This window comes from Hippocampus zosterae, chromosome 8 (genome assembly GCF_025434085.1).
Source record: "Hippocampus zosterae strain Florida chromosome 8, ASM2543408v3, whole genome shotgun sequence".
Lineage (NCBI taxonomy): Eukaryota > Metazoa > Chordata > Actinopteri > Syngnathiformes > Syngnathidae > Hippocampus > Hippocampus zosterae.
The window spans coordinates 19,101,016-19,124,014 of NC_067458.1; the positions used below are offsets into that span (position 1 = coordinate 19,101,016).

General features: G+C 41.9%; 2 protein-coding genes across 4 annotated transcripts in view; both read left to right on the forward strand.

Moving 5' to 3' along the window:
- The window catches only part of LOC127606460 (L-selectin-like), a 78,017-nt gene extending 55,645 nt beyond the window's left edge, over positions 1-22,372 (forward strand). Inside the window, exon 9 of the transcript XR_007963792.1 lies at positions 22,354-22,372. The gene's annotated coding sequence lies outside the window, so the exon portion shown is untranslated. The remainder of the gene's footprint in view (positions 1-22,353) is intronic.
- atf6 (activating transcription factor 6) overlaps positions 115-22,999 on the forward strand; it is a 30,501-nt gene continuing 7,616 nt past the window's right edge. Inside the window, exons 1-15 of one of the 3 annotated variants that reach the window (XM_052074783.1) lie at positions 115-351; positions 1,305-1,381; positions 2,123-2,204; positions 2,365-2,462; positions 3,586-3,709; positions 4,089-4,292; positions 6,120-6,277; positions 11,844-12,029; positions 12,455-12,546; positions 13,785-13,931; positions 15,631-15,729; positions 15,867-15,969; positions 16,645-16,715; positions 18,095-18,206; positions 21,058-21,142. In XM_052074783.1, the coding sequence (XP_051930743.1) occupies positions 255-351; positions 1,305-1,381; positions 2,123-2,204; positions 2,365-2,462; positions 3,586-3,709; positions 4,089-4,292; positions 6,120-6,277; positions 11,844-12,029; positions 12,455-12,546; positions 13,785-13,931; positions 15,631-15,729; positions 15,867-15,969; positions 16,645-16,715; positions 18,095-18,206; positions 21,058-21,142 (1,735 nt within the window). In that variant the 5' untranslated portion in view covers positions 115-254. The remainder of the gene's footprint in view (positions 352-1,304; positions 1,382-2,122; positions 2,205-2,364; positions 2,463-3,585; positions 3,710-4,088; positions 4,293-6,119; positions 6,278-11,843; positions 12,030-12,454; positions 12,547-13,784; positions 13,932-15,630; positions 15,730-15,866; positions 15,970-16,644; positions 16,716-18,094; positions 18,207-21,057; positions 21,143-22,999) is intronic. The other 2 variants (XM_052074781.1, XM_052074782.1) reach the window with 2 other exon arrangements.

Below are 22,999 nucleotides of genomic sequence, written 5' to 3' on the forward strand. Positions count from 1 at the left end.
CAAATGCCGTTTGTTAACCTCCATTGTTTAGGAGTGCCATCCCGCCGCTTAGTGGCCAAAGCGCGCCAAAGCGGCGAGAAACGGCCATGAATGAAATTTGGCCCTGCATGGATGCCGTCATGTCTCTAAGGACGATGTGTGTTTGTTACGTCATGAAAATACATTCTTTCCGGTCAGTTTCGGTGGATGTACACGTTTCAATAGCAGCGCGATACAATTTCTGACATTAAACTTACCAATGAATTTGAAGGAAAATGTCGTCCAGTTTAACGTTAGATTTCGATAACCATCAACGTTGTTTCACGATGAACCCGGAAATGTGCTTCTCCATCGACCAGGGAGGCGAATGGGGTAAGTTTTTCTAAACCTTAAGCACAGATAAAAGTGTCGCTTATGTAAATCCTAAAAAAGTCAACATGTGCTACGTGATAGCGGTTGATAATGTTTGATACAGTTTAGAATTAATGTGTCATGTGTTGACAAAGGTGGTGGTGTACCTTGCTCCTTGTTCCAGCACGAGTTAGCGTAAGCTAACTGGAATTGACGCGATGATGTAATAGCTTGTGTTCGAAAGCAATAACAAGCAAGCTGGTTCCATCGATCAAATTCTTACGTTATGATATGTCTAATTTAGATTGCGAATAAAATGTTCTTGATAGGTTACTGTCACAATCTAATTGACATTTATGTACTCTTAATCCAATTAATGCACAGTTACAAAAGTACAGGCAATGGAATTCAACTACCATCAAGGCTCGAGGTTGTGGCAACCTCATCTTGTTATACGCAATACTCATAAAGCATTTAGCAGATACCAGTTAATTATTCCCATTATGTAGGCGTTACGTGTCCTTGCTTTTATCCATTTCCATTTATTTATGTGCAATACATTTTAAAAGAATCTCTAAGTACTTAAAAAACAACCTGCGTTTATATTATAGCAGTGCTGATGTTATATTATGCAAACTCCATAATTTTACAATGGCACGTAACAATATTAAATACACATTTTAAGAATAAAATCTGTCTAGTTCTTAGCAAATAAGTAAACCTTGATGATGGTACTTGGCAAGTATTTTCTTTTGAATGATTCTTAATTTGGCACTAACGTTTGAGAACCATTAATCCGTTTTATTTGAGAACCATTAATCTGTTTTATTTGTTTTTTGGAAGGCAACAGTAGTAGTTCAACTGGTTCATTAGCATTTGCACAATTAAAAAGAAAAATATTGTCTGACTATCTTTTGTGTCATATTAACGTTTTTTATTGAACCTTTTAAACTCTGCTTTTTTCCTTCTTCCAGACATCAGCCTTTTTGATGAACTTGACTCCCTGGGGGATGCAGATGATTTGCTCAAGGTCCTTGAGAATGCAGACTATGTGAGTAAAGTTTGACTTCAAATTGAAATTTCAAAAGAACTGAGTGTGAATAGTGAAGCTTCATAACAGCCAAAGGTGAATACGACTAATTTGGGTCAGCATTTACCAACTGTCTGACTTTTGGCATGACAGTGGTACCTTAACGTATGAGTACCCCAATTAAGATTTTTTTTTTAGTTAGGAGCTGTCACTGGATTTTTTTTTTCTTGCAAGCACAAAATTGACATTCAAGTGAACTTCAGACTTTCTACCACTAGGCAGCGGCAGCGATATTCTTAAAATGATAAAGCCCCAGATTTTTTTGTGTATTCTCTGATCAAATGACTGTGTGAAGTTGTTGTTGTTGATGCCTAAAAGACTGTAAGTCAAAGTGTTAACAACCCTTGACTGAAGTATATAAATAAACTTATTGGCCTTTATTTTACCTAACCTATTAGACCACAACACAATGGATAATAAATCTGTTATTGTTTATTGCAGTACAGATTAATTTATTGCTTGTGTTAAATAGCACCTCAGAAGAGGACCTTGAAAAAATAACCGCTTGTAAAATTGTATTCCCAATGTTGAACTGCAATTATATTAAGACACACAAAAGTATGAAAATACATCCTTTAATAAATTGTATCTGCAATTTTCTTTTTGACATGCTCGATAATATGACAGAACAGTATTTTAGTGAACAATGGGCCCACAAGCGGAACGCTTTGCTATAAGAAATGTGTCATTTTGGTGTTTCAGACATGCGGAGGTCCAGACCTTGACTTTGATATTCCCATACCTGAATGGACTGATAGCTGCCACACAAGCACCACCTGTACAGGTACAACTCAGATGCAGACACATCTTCATTTTATTACATGTACTGTTTGTCCTTGAAGTATGACTTGCTAAACTAACTGCCGAGAAGTGAAGCCTAAATGAAGAACACACGCATGCGTTGTTTAACATTGTTCTGTGTGTCTTTGTCCTTGTACTTCCAGACGGTGAGGTGAGCGTGCACTCCCTGTCACCTGCTCACACCCTGAGCTCCATCCCTTCCCCCACAGCTGTGGAGGCGCAGTCCCCATATTCCTCACACGTAAGTCCAGTGACAACACACCTTCAGTTTTGTCCTTTTGAATTGTATTTCCAATGTGCACCCCCCGTACGATTTACATGCGTGCACGAATCCAGATGGTAACAAAACATGGACAGATGCTCGCGGCTGACAAATACCGACTGGACATGCTTCACTCCTGAGAGTCACTTATTAGCAAAAGAGGCATACACCTTGTCAATTTAATGTTTATTGTTCATGTCATGGTCGTTACCTCCATTATTTCATTTAATATAAACCGTGTTGACAGGTTCAATCAAATTAGCATAATCTAAAAGGCTGATGTTTTCGCACAGTGTCACAAGAAAGACAGGCTTTCCTAGTGCCAAGTTATTGACTTTATTAATGGTAACTGGAATGCAGCAGAGAGAGAGAGAAATGAACTTTTACAGGGGCAAAGAACTTGTCACATGGACGTCTTGATATAAGGCAGTGGGGGTGTTTTTTTTGTCTCCCCCCCAGCCAATCAACAAATTGGTACTGACAATGATTATAAAGTTGTGACTAATGTAGTAAAAGAAGCGTGACTACAATTCTGAATTGTAATGAATAAAAATAGTGCACTTTCGCGGTACACTATTACTAGAATGAATAAACAACGCTATTTTGAACTTTGAGCCCAAGGGATTTGTCTTTTTGCGCCATTTGTTAAATTTGGCATCATCATTTTTATTCATTATAATCTGTTGTCACATGACTCGTAAATTATCAAAGCAAGCCAAACTTTCTTCTTAATAGTGACTGAGGGCGTTTACTAACTTGACTGAAGAATGGACCAGATTTTTATAAGCGGACGTATTTGTGCAAATTCCTTTTTATAGTATTATAGTTTTATGAACAAAATAATTTCACTTGGTGATCAAGACGTGCATGCGCATGCACACACACACACATTTCACTCAATCATCTGCGCATGTGAAACTTCCTCATAAGATTTTGCACAGCAATGCAAAGCAAAAACAAGCAATGTCTCCAAACTAAAAAAAACAACAACTTGTAAGACAAAGTACCTCTGTAAATACATTTTTGTTTATCAATAAACTCAAAATAAGGCATGCAGGAGATTGCCCTCATCCCAGATACTGAAGGCACATTCCCCCTGCAGGATGAGGCCTTGTCTCCGCAGTCGCAGTCCTCGCCGTTGTCAGTGTGCTCCGAGTCCAGCGGGTTCTCCAAAATCACTCCGCTGGCAAAGAAAGCACCAAAGAGGACGAGCCAGGCAGCACGAGGTGAGGTGGCCACCGCCACACCTCTCAAATCAGATGCATTTGGCTCTATGTGCTTCTGCACGAGTGATATCAGTGGTGACGATATGAAAACTGTGTCAGGGAACCCCCTTAGTCAGGGAAACCACCGCACTGTCTGTTAATGTGTGGTGGCCTATGTTTTGTTTGTTTTGCTTCACCGCACTTGTAGTGCAACATATAGTCAAAGTCAGGGGGTGTCCTTCATGATTTCCTCACAGCATAGTTGTTATAGTTGCCTTTAGGGGGTAGTTGTAATGGTGAAACCACATTAACAAAAACCACAGTCTAACAGTATAACGTCACAGCATAAATAAGACCAGTCATGTCCTTTTATTTCCTTCCCGGGCACACACCAACGCAGCCAAAACAGCGCAGCAAAACAACAGGCCCATTCAGATGAGCGCCAAAGTTTCCATCCAGCCCAAACCGGTGATTGCAGCTGTGCCCTTGGCTCACGCAGCCGCTCCCCTGCAGCCCAAGACAATCATCATCCACCCCCTGCAGACCGCCATGTTGCCTGTGGTCAAAGCAGCCCCGATCAGCATTCAGCCAGCGCCCTCTCCAGGTATGAGCATCAGACAAGTGTGTTTATCATTTGGAAAGCCACATCTATTGCTGTGTTCATCGACTTGTGGTTAATTTTGTCAATAGGAAAACAAAAACTGTTTCATTGCATTTTTTCCCCACACATGAGCATCATTTTTGATCAGGTAACCAACAGAGGGTACTGTTGGCTAACAGTTGAAAGTGTACCATTCTAAACGATCAAATAATTAAATTTATTTAAAATAATTCTGACAGTGCTTGGGTCATCTGGCACTCATTATTATGATTTGACATTGTTTATATGTGCCATGTGAGTGGCTGGTGACCAGTCCCAGGCTGTCGCCCACCAATCACCCAAAGACAGCTGGGATATGTTCCAGCTCATCGGTGATCCGAATGATGACAAATGGTACAAAAAAAATGGACGTCGAACCCCACTTTCTCCGTTTTCAATGCTTTTCCCCTTCTGTGTTACCAGGCTGGTCCACGATGTGTTATATCTTTAACACCTAGGCCAATGTAAATACTGATCATCCAAGTGGGCGGCGTCACTGCTGAACTCTTCATGCCTTGAATTTGAACTTGGCTCCTCTGCCGTCTACTTGGATACAAGCTGAGGCTACAGATGGCCAAGTTTGATACATCGAATCTTTGCACCTGAGACCAAAGTCTGAAATTTGGACGGTCTCCTGATTATTCACAAAATTGAGCTATATATTTTTTTTTGCATCATGACAGGAATGTTTTCATTTTGTAGTCTGGCCTGGGCCGGAATGTACTTTTTACAAAGGACAAATTGGTCTCTTGAGGGTTTTATATTCATCGCTCTAATTCTGAAGTGTTTGGCTCAACACACACACTAATTAGCCAAGTTGGCTAAGTTTATTAGCTCAGATGGGCTGTTTCGTATTTAAAAAGTCTCCGGTAATTATTCATGGAAGTCAAACGAGTTTCTGTGGTGCTATCTCCTGCTTTAAAGTGCTGGTTCTTTTGTGCTATTGCTGGCATCTCCCCATATCAGATGTAAGCTGTGTTTTTCAAACGTGGCCACACGTGCACATTTATGAGCACCCCTCCACATGAACTAAGATGTCTCTCCACTTGGAATGTGAAAGTAAAGAAAAAAAACAGATCAAAGATAGTAAACTTTAAAGGCGAAGGGTTAATGGAGGTCACCAGTGATGAGGGCGATTCTGTGCCATCTGTAGCCAGATGCTTTTTAAACAGAACACCAACACTACTTCCTGCGAATGTTATCATTATCTTTACACATTTAGTTTGAGATATGACATGACAAATTGCTACTGAAAGGATATTTCACATGATTTTACTATGCACAAGAGGTTATTTGATAAAAATGAGTCATTTTGATCATGTAGATTCCATTTTCATAATTATATTGAACATTTTGCAAATGTCCGTGGAATTGATGTCTGTCCTGCCGATATGGGTTAGCTTCCCCGATAAGAAACTTCTTCAACGCGCTCAGTGAGGCCCACCGTGTGTTCGTAAAATGATACTAGCCAAAAATGTACATCCAGTAGTTGTCCACCTTTTCAGCAAGTTCACATATTTCTCAGTTTGCCCCTAAGTAATTTATTATTACAGGTACATATTATAAAATAACAAGTGCGCGAACTTGACCAATATTCATTTCTATTAGCATAACATTGACTGAATACACTGATAATGACGTTCAAAGCCACTTTTTTGTGTGTGTGTGAAATGAGGAACGCTCAAAGGCACCATACGATACTGACTCAAATGTGTTATCTTTAAATGGCTTTCTTCACAACTTTATTGTAACCTGTGTGTTGTCTTTCTCTTTTTTTTTTTTTTTTTTTAGGCCAGCCCATCATGCTGTCACAACCGAGTCAGTTACTACAAATCAAAACCCCCCAGGCTGTTACGGGCAGCGTGGTCGCCATGCCAGCTCTCGGCCAGGACAGACCTGTCGTCGCGCCATCGGTGGTCACGCTTCGAAGCCCTTCTTCGGATGACGACGTGAGTTAATGGTTTTTCATTCGGGTGGAGTGGAAATGCTCTGCTCTGCGCCTGACATAACAATGTCACATTTGCCACTTGTTGCTAGGTAAAGTTCAATCTTTCCTGCCTCCTTTGCCAATGAAAACAATGGCACACACACACAATACCCCAACATAGAACTGCCAGCAAATGGAAGTCAGACAAATCTCTCCCCGTCCCTTTTTCCCCCCTACTGGAGCTCATCCCAACTGAATTAGGGGCGAGAAGCGAGTTACATTCTGCACAGGTTGCCAGGACACATCAACAAACAACCGTTCACACTCACATTAACGCACCTATGGATGAGAGTTTTTAAAGTCTTGAGTTTGACTACTGTGAAATGCTAACCACAAGGCCACCATGTTTCCCATACACACTCTTAAGCCAAGACGTGAATTCCCCAAACTGCACAATAATGATTATAGTACAGTAAATGAGTATAGGATCGTAAATCAGTACTCTGCATTGTATTTAAAATAGATATTGGAAAGAAAAAAAGGAAAAACTGCAATTTGTGTGGCTTTAGGATGCCCTGAACTACCAGTCAAGCGTCTCCTGAGCTTCATCATTTCGCACACACTTGAGTTATTGCTCCGTCTGCGCAGTGACATGTACATCCTCCCCATTGTTTGCATCTACAAATCTTGCTCTGCTTGCCCAGATTGTTTGCCTGCGTTACACAGAGCCTCAGCCTGTTTATCTTGGCGTCCAGGTTGCCAAAATGTTTCAGTCAGCGCTCACACGAAGAGCTCGTTGTGTATTATTCGGAACAGATATTAAAGATCCATAAATTAAAAAAAAACTGTCGGGTGCCACAGAGCGACGCATCTACGTCTTAACACAACAAATGAATACAGTCACATGTAGAAGTCACTCACAACATTTGGACTCAAAGATGCCGTTGCACATGTTCTATCTCAGGGCTTTTTGCGTGTTGGAATGAAAGTTTAACATCAATTTACCGGCCGAGCGTCAGACAGACTTCCCATACCTTCAAAATCATCACCTTTTAGGACAACCCCAATATCCTATGTTTGTTCAACCATTACAAGGGCGTCATCGTGAGCAAACCCTATTCAACACTGTAGTTCAGTCACTAAATTGTAAATGTTTTATTTTTTTAACTTTGAAAACTGCTTGTTTACAACGAGCGACCGGAGATGGTGAAAGTCAAATAACACAGCCTGCATGTAAGCCATATCGTTGTTATTGAGAACCTATTCATCCGTGAAATGCAGCACAGTGGTGTACCATGTCACCGGTCACATCTAATGTCACATGCCTGTTAAACGTGGCCTGCCAGTGCCAGGTGTTCAGGTCCGCTATTCGTGTGTCGATGTGTTACTGTATTGTGACCTATAGTTAGGTTGGAAAAGCCCGGGTGTAAAATGGCTGCCAACGATTACATGCTTCAGACAGGTGTTGTGCAGGATGAAGCTTTTGCAACAGCTGTAAACGGCCATCAGGGATTGGTTCCCCCCTTCTTTGTAATGCCACTCCGGCACAGCCCGGGATTTCGCCCCTCCAGAATTATCAGTCTCCACAAATCATCCATTGTCAGGATTAGCGGATTTGGAGGCGACCCCGGCAGTGTAAGGGGCGGTATGAGTCTTGATTGATAGCGGTTCGTTTTTACTCTGTGTTGCATTTGGATACCTCACTTTTTTCCCAACTAAGTTATTGTGAAATATTGAGTATAATATTGGTGTAAAAGTAGGGGAGCCGTGTTTAAAAGAGGGTTTTCCACTCTACGTAGCTCTGATAGCTGTCACCACGGACCATTTGACAGAGCACTGAAAGTGCAAAATAATAATAATAATAATAATAATACATCACATTTGTAAGCGCCTTTCACAACACTCAAGGACACTGTACAGCCAAGACCAATAGTAAAACACAGATAAAATAATAAATAAATAAAGAAAGATTTAAGGTGGGTAGGCAAGTCTGAAAAGGTGGGTTTTGAGCTGGGTTTTGAATAAGGAAAGAGAGTCAACATTACGAATGTTGGGAGGAAGTGAGTTCCAGAGTTTGGGGGCAGAGCGACTGAAGGCTCTGCACCCCATTGTACTGAGACGGGCAGAGGGTAGAAAAAGGTGGAGGGGGGATGAGGACCTGAGTGAGCGAGAGGGAATGGAGATTTGAAGAAGATCTGACAGATAGGGGGGCGCAAGGTTAAAAATAATGTTTGAAATGATGGAATGTGAATTGTTACCGAGTTACACAAAAGAAATGTATTGATCCCATAATTTGGGGGAAGCAAACAACCACATAAAAGCCATGTTTTGTTGGATTTAGTTTGCCCAAACTGTGTGGGAATTGAATGGATCTCCCCATCCTGCACAACTTTGTGTTTAAGACTTGGCAGGCAGGATCAATTGTCACCATGTGCTGAAATGATCCAGACGAAAGAAAATACCGAGATGATGCAAAAGTTTTGTCATGGGTGTGATGGCATGACTCCTTCTTGTGACTGGCTCCAAGTCATTTCACCTGTAAAAGAATAGCCACTGAAGGCAGCAAGGAGCTACGTTGCCACATTGCTCTTCTCTGTACCACTTTCCTGTCGCCGGTCTGCTCAAGCCAATCCCAACAGACGGGGCGAGAGGTGGGGTACACCCCTAACTGGCCACCATTGATTGGCAGTTCACATAAAGACAAACAACCATTCACACTGGCATTCATATATACAAATAATTTAGAGTCTTTAGTTAAGGTACCGTGGATTTATCTCGTTCTTGGTCTTTAGCCAACATTCTAAGATACTCACAGACAGAGTTAGCGCACGCCTTTCACCCACCAGACGACTTTTGCGTGGTTGCTAGAGCGACAGCGTGTGGGCGAGTTAATTTAGCCTGGCACTAAAGTATTTATATTCAATGATGAGCCAAATTTTGAAAAACCCCGTAATATATCAAGTCTTTGTATTGTTTTGTTTTTAAATTATGCAGTCTGACAGTCATCTGTCTGCCACCGTAATTCATGTTTATGACATCCAGTTAGGTCCACAAATGTGTTCGCTTTAACTTGTTAAATGAGGCCCATCCATTTATGATGGGTTAATCACACACTTCCTCCTTTGGTAGCACTTCATCTGCACAATTGTATGACTGACTGACAGCTGTTAGCAGCTGGTCCCCTCTGCGGCCCTTGAAAGGATAGCTAGGTCCGTGTAATCCGCTCATGGGCAGACTCAATGTATTTCTATAGTTTGCATGGTTCTGCCCATGAACATTTTCTCAGCAACAAAAAGGCAACCACCGTTTTTGCCCTGCTCAGCCTCACTATGATGTCGAGGTGACGTTCACCCCACGCTCCACTCTCTGGTAACTGCGTAGTTGCGGTGTTCCCAGGCTCGCTCACGTGGCACGACTCCCAGATCCTGGCTGGGAGACTGAGGAGTTTCTCAGGAGACGAAACACAAATAGGGGGATCCAAATAGCTTAATCACTGCCAGGGCTATTTGTCCTGCCATCTAAAAGGCTTTATCTCAGGAAACGGTTCAAGTCTCTGTGTGAAATGCCATCTTAAACACAGCATGCTGCCCTGCGACTGACTCGCGACCAGTTCAGGGTGTTGTCCGCCTTCCGCCCGAAGTCAACTGGGACAGGCTCCAACACCCCCCGGCGACCCTGTTCAGGATAAGCGGTGTTGAAAATGGATAGATGGATGGAACCACAGCATGCAGAAAACACTACACTCTCAATTGCTAAAATCCAAAAAGATGTTTTTGGTTTTGTTGGGTAACAGTATAATTTTAGTGTAATGATGGCAATCAAGGAAGCTCTCTGAAGTCAATTGTTCTTTGCAGGACACAAAACATGTTTACCCAGTAGGGCGTCATGGAAAATTCCGGTGTTACCAAAAAACAAAGCAAACAAAAAACAAAGCAAACAAAAAAACAAAACAAGTTAACCCCTGTTATTATTAAGCTAAAAGACAAGCTAAAAGTCAAATGAAGGTAAATGTCTTCTAAATTTGATACACCACAGAATTGTCGTTAACTACCCCGCCAAATTTGAATGACTAGAAACATTGCCGGGTATGTCAGATGACGCTTCAAAATATTGACAAATAGTCATTCTCAACTGTCAACAACCACTACTAAAACATGCTTTTGTTCAACATCTTTCTTATGCCGACATGACTACATGTTTGAGCCACGAAAATAGATCTCCCCGAGTCACAGGTGGCTAGAATTTTTAGCCCACCATGTCGCGGGCTTCTCGGACTTAATAAAAACTTTAAAATATAACTCTCTTACTCGCCCTTTCTCTAAGGGACGTGCACTCACGGCAGACAACAAGGAACTCTAAAGCAGGCATGCCAACAGGCTGAAAGGAAAATGCATTTTCGGGTTGTAAACCTAGCTAGCTAAGTGCACATTCTAATTGTACTGGACACCTGCTGATGCAAACAAATGTGCTTAAGTTCTTATGTAATGGGAATGGCACACATGTACCCAAGTGCGTCATTGTGTCCAGTTTTAGCCACACCAAAAAATAATAATTCACAACTGAAAAACATCTTAATTTAAGAGCCTTTGTTTTTAGTTCCCAGAAATTTTGGTTGGCTTTGAAATATGACTTCTACCACATGTTCAAACGGAGCTCAACGTTGTTTTCAAGTCATGATCTCTGTCAGAGCTGTTTGTGTGTCTCTCTTAGGGAATAAAATTGCTATTTAAGACTCCTGTTATTTGTACTAAACAGGAGTGCGAGTGAGGCAAACCCCGTCCTCATTTTCCTTGACTTGATTCCTATCTGGCGTTTCTTTTAACTGGCCTCTGTCTTTTACATCAGTGTTCTGCTCTTGTCACGCTCCTCTTTTGTCACACTTGCCACAAACACCCAGAAGATGAAGTCAAGTGAATTTAACACCATGGGAAGAAACGTGTGATCAGACAATAACGTCGATGAACATGGGGAAGCAACATGCGGCTCATTAGCAAAGTTTTATTTTCAGCATTTCTATATTTGTGATCAAAAGTTACCACGATGTTTAGTACTGGTAAGACAGCAGCTGCTTTTTTAATACAGTTCTTTTACAATGGGAAAAATGGATTTGAGTTGAGTCAGCTATTAGAGAACGACCACCATACTTGATTCCATGTTTGCTCTCAACAACCTCCTTTCTCACAAGAAGTCAACTGTAAACACATCTGCTGTTCTTCCATTACATTAATCAAGAAAATATTGCCGCAACAAACAACGGCCGAGCAGATTTTCAACGCTGCGCGGTGAAATCGTGGCTTTACTTTAGGATGATCTGCAATAGAAGTATGCAAGATTGAGTGGGGACATGTAGAAACATGATGTCACACCCGTGGAAGGAGCGAATGATCGACAGCTCAACAGGTGGCTCATTGTTGGCATTAATTGCATTCTCACAGCAAAGCTGCCCCCAATTGTCCTGTTTGGTTAGGTGCTTCCCCCAAACGCATCCAGATGTGATCAATCCTGTGACATGAGTCATAATCAAGCAAGTGTTGTTCTTTTCCTCTCCCACCCGTTGTTTTCTGTCTGTCCCACTTTTCCGGCCTCAGTCAAAGTTCTCCCAGAGGCAGCAGCGCATGATAAAGAACCGCGAGTCGGCGTCCCTGTCGCGGAAGAAGAAGAAGGAATATCTGCTGTCACTGGAAGCGCGCCTGAAAATGGCTCTCTCTGAGAACGCGGTGCTAAAAAGCGAGAACGGCAGCCTCAAGAGGCAACTGGAAGGCCTGCGGAATGAGGTGAGCATCAAGGTGATGCTGAGCTGTGTTCATCAACACTGAGAGAAATGCAAAAGATGGTTAATTTATTCAGTACCAGCCAATTCTGGACCAAGTCTGAAAAGACGTTTGAAAACGTCTTTGGGAGTGTATGAGTTAGTATCCACACGCTCGACAAATACAAATCCTGATTTTTATTTTGTCCGCAGCAGTTGAAAAGGTAACTATTTTGACAAAGAAAGGAGTTGAAAGTAATGTGGAGTAAATTGTCAGAAAATAAAGACTCAAGTAAAGTGCAGGTACCTGAAAAATGTACTCTTATGTTGTTACGTCCCACCAGTGGGAAAAGGTCCCACGTGTATGCCCAAAATGGCGTCATATACAACTCGTCTTCGACATGCTGTATGAATATTAAAAAAAAGTTGTTTTTTTTTTTCCCCCTGCAGAATTCCGTGTTGAAGGCAACCGCTCCCAAGAGACGAGCTGTGTGCCTCATGGTGGTCCTGGTCTTCCTCGTGCTGAATGTCGGACCAATTAGGTAACACTTGAAATCACACTTGCTTCTTTATTTCAAGAAAAGTTGTTGGCAGTTACTGTCTGAGCAATATGACTTGCAATGTCTAATTTACGGTGGGCTCACAAGAGGAAATAAATGGGAATCCCGATGAATCACCGCGGGACCTCAGCCTGTCATGTACGACATTATCCCAGGGCTTATTGAAAACAGCGCAAACGAGTTCCTGTTGAGTCAGACTTTTTGCTAAATCCGGTCGACAGTTTTGTCAAATCAATGGCCAACTTTAGGTTGAGGTAAGACTTTGATGTGATTACTTACAGCGGTTGATGCAGACAATGTGTTGCAATGAACCCATGATCTGAAAGAATTTATCTATTGTGTAGATGTCCTTGTCTTAGCTTGAGTAAGACTGTTCTCCTCTAAAGAAAAGAAAAACTCATTTAGTCATCTTCGCAACCATTCCTCTGATGTGCTTGCCAGAGTTTACAGGACTTTGTGACGAATAGGTGAATAAACCTCAGAACAATCCTGCTGGGATTTACTGGGATGTAAACATTTACCCGATGCGACCGTTAGAACCAAACATGTGACGCTCCAAGTGCGGCGTAAAATGCATATGCGGTCCTTCCTTTTCATCTGCGCGTTCACTATTACCACATCTGACAAATGAAGACGGGTTATATAAGAGTTCAATTCGGCCCAGTTTGCAAAATGCCGGACTTTTAGATTCCAACTATAACAACAGGATTCTCTGATGTCACGTTATAAAAATGTTTGCTTTCTCTTGGGGAGGGCGTTCTCCACGAAGGGACGCGAGTTGGATTTGTTGATTTTGATAAGCTTTACGGTGCTCGGAATGTGCACTGGATCTGAGGGCTAGCTTGCATATTAAAAACTTTTTGTTGCTTTTGTGGTTTGCTCCATAGCGGAGCTTAGTCTTGAATATCAGTACCTGCTTGTCTCGGGTGTGTTTTTCGGGAAAAAAAAGTCCAGAATATGCTCTCATTTACACAGCAAATTTTCTTGATCTTTTTGAAATGTAAAATTAAAAAGCCACCCAGTGCTGTAAAAGCACTGGATGACACCGCATGGGCTCTTCCATGTGCTTTGGATTGCACAGACTAGATCAGAGTTCACTGTTGGACTTTGTGGCACAAGATGAAGGCCACTTGGAATTTCCTTTTTTCTTTCCACTGTCCCAAGTGTCCTCATTTCTTCTTTCCCTCTCTTTTTTCGCCCCCCACGTCTAACTTCATCAGTCAACTTCAGAGCAACGGGGGTTCTGGTCTGGAGGTCGTGTCCGTGCAGCACAGCAGACACCTGTTAGGTTTCTCCTCGGAAACAGACAGCAAGGCCGTGGCGGGCCCCGAGCCTGTTGGAAATGGCGGCGGCAAGATGGCTGACAGGTAACGTCGTCCTCCACACCTAGCATGCTGTTGACTGTGCGGCCCAGGATGCACCTGCGCTTGGGGCCCGGCTTTTACTGGTAACAGCTCATGACGACATGTGTAAACAAGAGCGCAAGGGGGCTTGCCAGCTCTTACTCAAACGCCTGCCTTCAAATATCCCCCGAGCTGTGCTTTTGAGTAACAAGGTGGGAAATTGGGGTCGGGCCATGTTTTGACATCCAGTTTTATATCACGAGTCACCGCTTATTTTTCCAAGGGCTTATATATTTTTCTTTCTGCTTTAAAAGCAATTGTGACGCAACAAGTCTCATTTGTCAATTGCATGAATAACATTCTTATTTGGTACATTGCCTTGCACCGCCGTGACCAGAAAATGATGTTATGCAAGGTGGTTAAAGTCCACAATATTGGCAGCCTGTGTTTTGTCACATAAACATGTGCACTCTGTCACTTGCGAAAACAAGCCAGTCACCTGTAGTATCAGCTTTCCCCAAACCCATGTAGGGAGGAAGGAACACATTAGCATTTTCTCAAGGGTGTGACAGCGCCAAACGCTCGCGGAAGACCCGTTTGATTGGAGGGGATAATGCAATCGAATCTGGGGGTGTTGAATAGGAAGCTGTGTGTGCAGAAGGTTAATATGGGGCCCCAAATCGAGAGTTACGATCAGGCCCCTTGGTCTGACGTGTCGTCTAAGATAATTTTTTCCAGGGCCTTGAGAGTTTGGCTGAGGTTGAGGGGGATTTTTTTGGTGGCCCACATTTTGGTAACGAGCGCCCTTGCAGTTTGGCTCCAAGTGTTGACACACTCCATCAACAGGTTGAGCTATACAGTAATTCCCTCCATAAGATCACATTCACAGTTACAGTATATGTGGACTCGCGATGTAATAATTTTATATTTTGTCATTTGGTGGCCATAAAAGACTTGAGAAAGGGACCACATTTCACAACCGGCTGTGGCAGCAACAACTGTCTTAAGCTGGAGCACACATGGGGAAACAAAAGGGCAAGTGAGTGGTTTAATAGTAACAAAAACAAAATGTAAATCAGCAAGGTTTAAAATCACTTTTAGATTTATTGAAGATGCTTTATGGTGTATGGAAGACATGAGATGCGGGGGAGAGGGAGCCAGTTTCTTTGATACAAGGTCTTGAATTTCAATTTCTTACCTTAATCAATATGGCTGACATGCAGAATTTACGTCTTTTTTTTTTCTCGCTGTTGCCCTCAAACGATTTTGAGCCTGTGCTTACGGAACAAATTCAACACGAGTCAAGGTCCCGCTGTACTGATGTCGTCAAATGCTTGAGTATTATATGGACCAACACATCACTCTTGATGTTGCCATATGCTTCGACTATTGACTGGCAGAGGCCTTTCCGTCGCTACACATGGCAACCATTAAAATGTCATCAATAAAGTCACCCTTGTGCTCAGATGGTAGCCAAGTCGATCTTGTCTTTGGCTTTTATTTCACCCACTCGCCATGGGTGTTTTGACTTTGACTGCAGACCCCGCGGCCATGTTGGCTCTCCGTTTGCGCTGAAAGCATTTTCTTAATGAGAAGAACATTTTTAACAGTTCGTTAAAGCGAACGTGAACTTCTCACATGCGCGTTTTCCAAGCCTTTCAATGTGTTTTCGACTCTCATCAATGTTCTCTTGGCCTCCTGTCATCTGTTTGTGGCGCTGCAGCGCTGAGGACAAGGCCCTGATGGTGATGAAGGAGCTGAACTTCCTCAAGCCGCCTCCGCCACCCTGCCTGCCGCCTGTTAATAGGACCAAGTGTCTTGAGTGAGTGTTCCAAGCGTCACATCTTGTTTTCACTCGCCCACAATAGATCACAGAAATCAATGCAGCTCTGTAGTTACGGAAAGAAAGAAAAAAAAAAAGAATTCGCTTTTTAAATGTGTGCTGACTTTGATGGACAGGCTGGCCCACGAGTTGAGGTGGTGGGTCCACCGTCACGACTTGCAGCTGACCAAATCCAAGCGCATGAGTAACAGCCACCTCAGACCCTCCAGGAGCATTCTGGCAAGTCCCATCAGCTCATTCTGCAAAATATATTGCCACGTAACCCTCTTTAGAAAAAATGATTTCTGAACTAAAACTTCATCAGGAACGTCTTTGTTTGGCAAAGCAAAGCCTTTCTTCACCGTTTTACATCCCCGCACACCTTCCTCGTTTTTGTCTTCTCATTCCTCCTTTTTGAGTTGGATTTAATCCGGCAACCATGAGAAAGTAAATCTAACACTCAGGGGGGGATCTGTGGAATTAGTGCAGTCCCCGGCCCCTCTGCTCTGTTTTTTCCATCACTTTTTTTTTTCCTCAATGTCCATCTGGGTCTCTCTAAATCACTAATAGCTGCATGGGTATTTATTATAGTTCTGGTATGGTAAAAGACGTGGAGAATTTCTTTATCACCTGTATAGTCGATTTCTGATCTCGTCTGAATTTGAGTACCTGTATATATTTTTGGGGGGGAGTTACTGTGGCTCCCTCTGGGATTTTACCAGAACTTTGAGCACGGACCAAAAAGGGTACGTCTGTCATTATTGTTGAAGTTGTGATTAAAACAGAGAGATGTTTTCTGAAAAAACAAAACGACCCAACCGTCAGACTTAATCGGGAGGTTGGTCGTTGTCAGCCAATGTTATTGTTTTTAATGGGTGGTACTATACTGAGACCATGTTTTAAATTTTCCAACAGAAAACTGAACATAAGGATGCCGAGAGCTCGCAAATTGTGACTGTCGCATACACAGAAACTGCCAAAGAAAAGTGAGTAATGGCATGATATCATTTATTTTTACTCTACCTGTAATGTACGCTTCATAAAAAGAAGCCGTCAGGAGCAAATTGCTGGTTCTGTTCAAGGCCCCCCTGCGCCCTCTCGAGTGAATCGACTTTAATTTGCTCTTAGGTCACTGCAGTCACTTTAGCTCACCAGAGGTAAAGGTGAATTTGTCAGCTAAACGCTAGCAAATGTTGTCTGTTAAACAATATGTGTGGTGGAGCTGCAACATGTTACTTACTCTCCTTTTAACAAGCTGTAACGCCTAATGTGTTTGTGAATTATATTGTAGCGTTAGAAAGCGTTGTTAGGCCAACTTTAAAAAGTACATAAAGAAACTCTTCTTATAATGTCATTTGACTTAAATGGGGCTTTAAATTGAACCAAAAATGGAAGGTAAAATCTCTTTTCCTTTTTTGGAAATTGTTTCCCCTCTTTTTTTTTTTTTTTTTTAAACAGTTTAATGAAGCACAGATTGTAAATGATGACCCCAGTACTTGACTTCAGAGTTTTGGCTCGCCAAACCTTTTTCTGCTGCGCTGCACTCACATCAGACAGATGGAGGCAATAGGTTTTGTTGGCCCCCTATAGTTTTTTTCCCCCACTAGGAAATGTCATGGACGAGGGGAAACGGTTTTAACAGGTCCAGCGGTCTAGTTTCAATTATGATCAAATATATATATTTTTTCTCCCTCTAATTCATATTGCTCATCGGGGAGTTTGCAGATTTGCATGAACAACTTCTCACAAAAATAAAACAACAAAACAAATCACTCATCTAAGCAATTGAATTATTTGAGTGATTCTGAGCAAGGTACAATCCTACCAATGCAAATTTTGCCGTTCAGGTTTCACTGTTTTGACCACCAATTACTATTTGAAATGAAAACACCAACGCCGACTTGTATTTAAGTAGCTAATTTCGATAGAAGAACTCATCTAGCCGTCACTAAAGTACCTGGGCTTGAATGTCGACATTCTTTCCCCCAAATAAAATGGTTGCCGGGTGTGCAAGCACGCCATTTGCCTATTTTCTACAGCCACATTCAATTCAGGTTCCTATAGAACTTTGATCGCCATTTTCTCCATTTTGTTTCCAATGTCTAACGCTGCCAACAATGTCTGACAAATCACTCTGCTACCTTCTCCTTTTGGACGCAGCGTCTGTCACACTGCGCACAGCTGAACGTTTTTAAGTTATGTTTGCTGCCACATTCACAATGAATGGAGGAGTGTGAAAAGGCCTTGAGTTGCAATGGGGGACCCATGACCCCAGCAAGGACAAATGCCCTTGAAAATGAATGGAAGGATGACTGCCGGGAATTGTAATAGCATGTTTCTGATCTCATAATTCTGTTTTCGAAAGGACTCCTGGCAGTGAGCTCCAAGTGTACTACAGACCCCCTCACACATACAGCGACTTTTTTGCCGAGATGAACCGGCGAGGCGACACGTTCTACGTGGTGTCTTTCCGCAGGGTAAGTTTGGATCGATAGCTCCGCAATCTGACAAATTGACGCTCGGCACGTTAAAAAAAGTCCAGAAAGGTTTCACAGCTTGACACTGATTATCCACAAGACCCTTTTTAAATTTGACTTTTCCTATAAACTGTCCATGAAGGCTGAATGAATCAATCATAAATGGTGCGTGTTCCTTAATTAAAAAAAAGGAATGTAAGTTCACAGTGGCGCATGGTAAAATGTTCACACACACTCAAGGGTGTAACTACCCCTTTCCAGTCCTTTTTTTCTTTTTTCCCATTTGTAATAATGAGATGCATGTTTTATGGTTTTTTGCACGACTACATGCTTTATTTATTTTTTTTTTTGACAGGCCCCAATGTAGCGTTGTCTGTCCCATTTGAATTTCTCCATCTAATATTTTGAACCAAAAACAGTACTTTCCTACAAAAAACATTTGGTTCCTTACTTTTGGTTATATAATGAAAGTCTCTACCCATGTGGTTAAAAAATCAAGACCCTAATTGGCGGGTGGGGGGGGGGGTACTTTAGTGCTGAAAAAATTTTTGCATCTTAATGCAAGTGACTATAATCTGATTCTATGATCCTGAAATGATGCATCGGATGTATGTCGTATTTGGTCCTGGTTCCATTTGCATTCACGCTGACATTTTTAACATTGACCCATAGAGTTTCCAAAGATTAAAGATTTTCAGAGCACCTCAGTAAAATTGTATCTTTTGCCCCAGCACCACCTGTTGATCCTTCACAAAGCACTAATTCGCTGGGAATCACTAGTTATTTTCAAGACAATTTTTCACAATTAGAAGACAATAATTCACATGTTTTATATCAGCACTCTTACTCATTGCGGTTACTTTAATATGTAGGAATCTCTTGTGGTTTCATTTGTGTGTGTTTTGTTTCCTGGGTTCCTGGATCTACGTATGTGAACGTGAGAGACTTTTTTCTTTTTTTCCCACTCTGTGTGATGTGATTAAAAGACTCGCCAAGGTTCTGGATTGAATTTGGAATGTGAATGCAATCATTATTAATTATGACTATTGTCTTGAGGATAGTTGATATCTTTTTGCCCTCGCCAACAGTTTCAGCTCATTTGATGTTGCTCCAGTGGAACCCCAGATCACTTTAAGTCCTCCACAGACAACCAATTACCTGTGGCCTCCCTTTGAGCATGAAATGAGCTCAGAGGATGGAAATTTTTACCTCTCAACAAGGCCAGAAAGATTGTGTAGTACTGATTGTGTTGGGGTACCGACAGCTCTATTGAAGTATGTATTGGAGCGACGTGTGGAAGCACCTTGAGGGTCTCATCCATATTGTTTCAAGGAAAACATAACCTGTCGTCATGGAGCCCCAAGCTCTTCTGTCAGATTGGCGAGCTGAAAGTCTATTGATGATGAGCAGGCGTGGATGTGATATTTTCTTACGCAGAAAAGAGCTTGCTCATTTTGCGGCAATGAATTGTCTCTGGTGGCTTTCATCTTATTCTTTGTGCCACAAGCAGATGTCAAGACTGCAAACCTTGTCTATAAACTACATTTTGTGCAGCAGCACGGATGGCTTTTTACCTGCTTACAGCGATTAGCATAATGTAAAAAAAACCCTGGTATTTATGAAAGTGATTGATTTTGTACTGGGAAAGAATATGGATGAAAATATGTACTGAGCAGATTGTTGATGAGCAAACATTCGGGCAATTTTGAACAGAGTGAAATTAAGCGGTATGGATAATGGATTGATTAACTAAATTATCGCGATTATATACACTATGCTGATGTTTGCCTTGGACATTTTCAAAGGATTGTTAAAAGCAGACAAAAGCAAACATCCTTGGATAAATTTTTCACAAAACGACAGGCAAAAACCATTTCTGGGAGAGAACATGATAATCAAGAGGGCAAAAAAATGAGGAGGATGCAGTTGAACGTTAAATGACCATTTTTTTCCTTTACTCTGTTATTTGTTTTTTACATCATGCACAACTCTCATTTATTGTGCAATAATGCAATCCTAACATGAATTTGTTACATAATTTAATTTTTATGCTTTAGAAAACATTTGTCTGAATTTTCTAGTTAATTTCTTCCAGAACCAATTAATTTCGTAAGTAGAGCTACCACTGTACTAGAGTCTGACTTTGAAATTGAAATCCATTGTTTCCCAAGGAAAATTTAGTTTAGAAAGGAAAAATTGTCACCGCTTGCATTTCTGTGAGACGTTCCACTTTACACAAAATTTTACTGAAACCAAGCCAGGTCGTGACAGATGATTTATTGGTCAGAAAAGTCATGATTTTGTGCGGATTTCAGATTCTGATTCTAATATTTGGGCTTGTTGACAAGTAGAAGTGGTTTGGCGCGCAATATATAAAATTGTTGGCTTTCCTCAATCCTCGTATCCTGTCATAGTGCTCGCACTGATCTCATAGTAACCTCAACAAACCACATTGTGTCATACCGTTTGAAGCTGCAATTAGAGGAGATAATAAGACCTCCCTGTTTCTGCTTTTTAGTCACAAGGCCTTTTGCATAAATGCACCACACTCACCTGCAGCACACTCTTTTGCAAAGTATGCATTCCCATCTCGCAGTACTATGACCTATACCTCATAAATGTTGCCGTTTGCGCCGCTTGAGAACGAAAGAACACGAATGCTTTTGCCGAGACGATTTTGATTATAGGCTGCCGCGTGGAAATTGGACTCAGTCGGTGACATTTCAAAGAAATGAACACTATTGACCACAAGGATCTTTGTCAGCACCCGAGAAAACCAGAAGCCTCTAATTTATAAACGGGGTAAAGAGCCGGTGTATATTTTACATAACCTTCTCGTGTTGGTTCTCAGGATCATCTGCTACTTCCGGCCACCAGCCACAACAAAGGAAGTCGCCCTAAGATGTCTGTGGTGTTGCCTGCCATGAACCTAAACGGTAAGGACCCTTTACGACACTTATAAAAATGGATCAGTCAGCACTTGGGACACATATAAAGGCGAGGGGCACTGCTCAAGAATGCCTTACTTGGACGTCTAATGAATAACATCCATGACCCGACTTCTAGCATGTGTGTTGCCTGTTAAAATTTAATCTCATTATTGTTGGATTATTCCCCCCCACTACCACCACCAAATATTTTGCATCTTGAGTCCTCATTGCCCTCTGTCACATCCCTCAGCCTATTCTTCTCCCTGCTGCATTTAGCAGAGCTGCAACGTGGCTGCCCAGCCACTGTCCAAACCACATACAGGCACAAAGATTTAAGGGGGTGGGGGGACGAGAGAAAAAAAACGTTTTCAGGGTTGTGATTTCCTTTTGGCGATGGCTTTGCAAATCTTTTACTTGAACCAATTTAACAGATGCCAGGGCTGACATGTTTATATAATATCGATACTATTAAAAGCGATCTAAAACACATGAAGGATCAAAAATAATCAAATTTTGTAAGGAGAAAAGAAAAAAAACCTGAACTTTGTGAGGCAGTTTATCTCTCCAACCCTTTCGGATGAAAGCAATCCACCCCCCACCCCCACCCCACATGACAACAATGCCCACCTATAGAGAATTTATAGTCTTACCCAAGTACTTGAGAAATTATAAAAATAAATCACAGTTGCTTAAGTTAGCATCCTCTGTTGCTATTTCTTAGCACTTATTCTCTAAAAATGAATACATATGCTCATGATACTTAACTCGGTTAACATTCCCTGGTTTTGAATGCCGTATTGTCCTACTCCACAGTCTCAACTTTGCTGCAGCCGACTATATTTTTGGGGCTAGAATTGACATAAATAAATCTGCTACTCTTAACTTCCCCTGTCCTGGTTTCTGGACTCCACAGTCTCTGTTTTGTTGCAGCAGCCTGTTTTTGTTGCCACGTGCGGTCTTCCTCGAATAGAACTACTCTCCTTATGTCCGACAGCCACATATTGAGATGTATTTATAGAATGGCTTCTCCTCCATTGTTGTTGCGTGTTAGCGATTGTCTTTTCGAACCGATGTGTTTCATGCAGCATGGTTTGCACGGCTTCCCATTGCACTGTTTGAAATGGAAAATCAATCAGCCCAGACCAAGCAGAGCTTGTACCGCGCTGGCGGAAAAGCTGCAGTAGGTTGCAATTGATGATTTAGATAAGGTCACTTAGCTTATCTAATCCAGCACAGCGGCTCTGGGCAGTCGCTGGTGGATACCGGTGGGACTTTTCCTTGAGTCTATTGGAAAGAAAAAGTGGTGGACGAGAGGCAAATCCCGACCGTCGGTGTACGTTACGCTTAGGTCAGCATTTGGCCGTCACCCGTCTTGTGATTCATTCAAGTGCGCATGTTTTATTTCTGTGGGTTCATAAAGTTCTTCTCCAAGATTTGCCGTGTCATCATTTCCAAAGCGCGTCAGTGGAGACGTGTTGAAAGTCGTCGTTGTCTGGCACCGGCGGGTTTTATCTCTGACTCTGTTGGCTTTTTCTTATCTATCTTGATGGCAGGAGGCCAATATCACCTTTCTTTTTTTCAAGGCAACTACTTCAAGGAAGACTTACCCTTTATGAATATACAGCCTTCCTTTTTTTTTTGGGTTGTTTTTGGTTGCGATAAAGATGGTTGTAGGTTGGGCTTGTCATGCAGGAATGTTGTTCTTTGTAGTCACACCGACCATTAAAACGGCAGTAAATAGTGCCGTCCAGTTTTTCTGTTTTTTTTAAGCTAATTGGTCAAATGAAGGTAAAATTTAGGATGAAATGTAAAAGTTTGGAGCCAGTCTCCTCACAGAAGAATATTCAGATTTTTCACAATCTT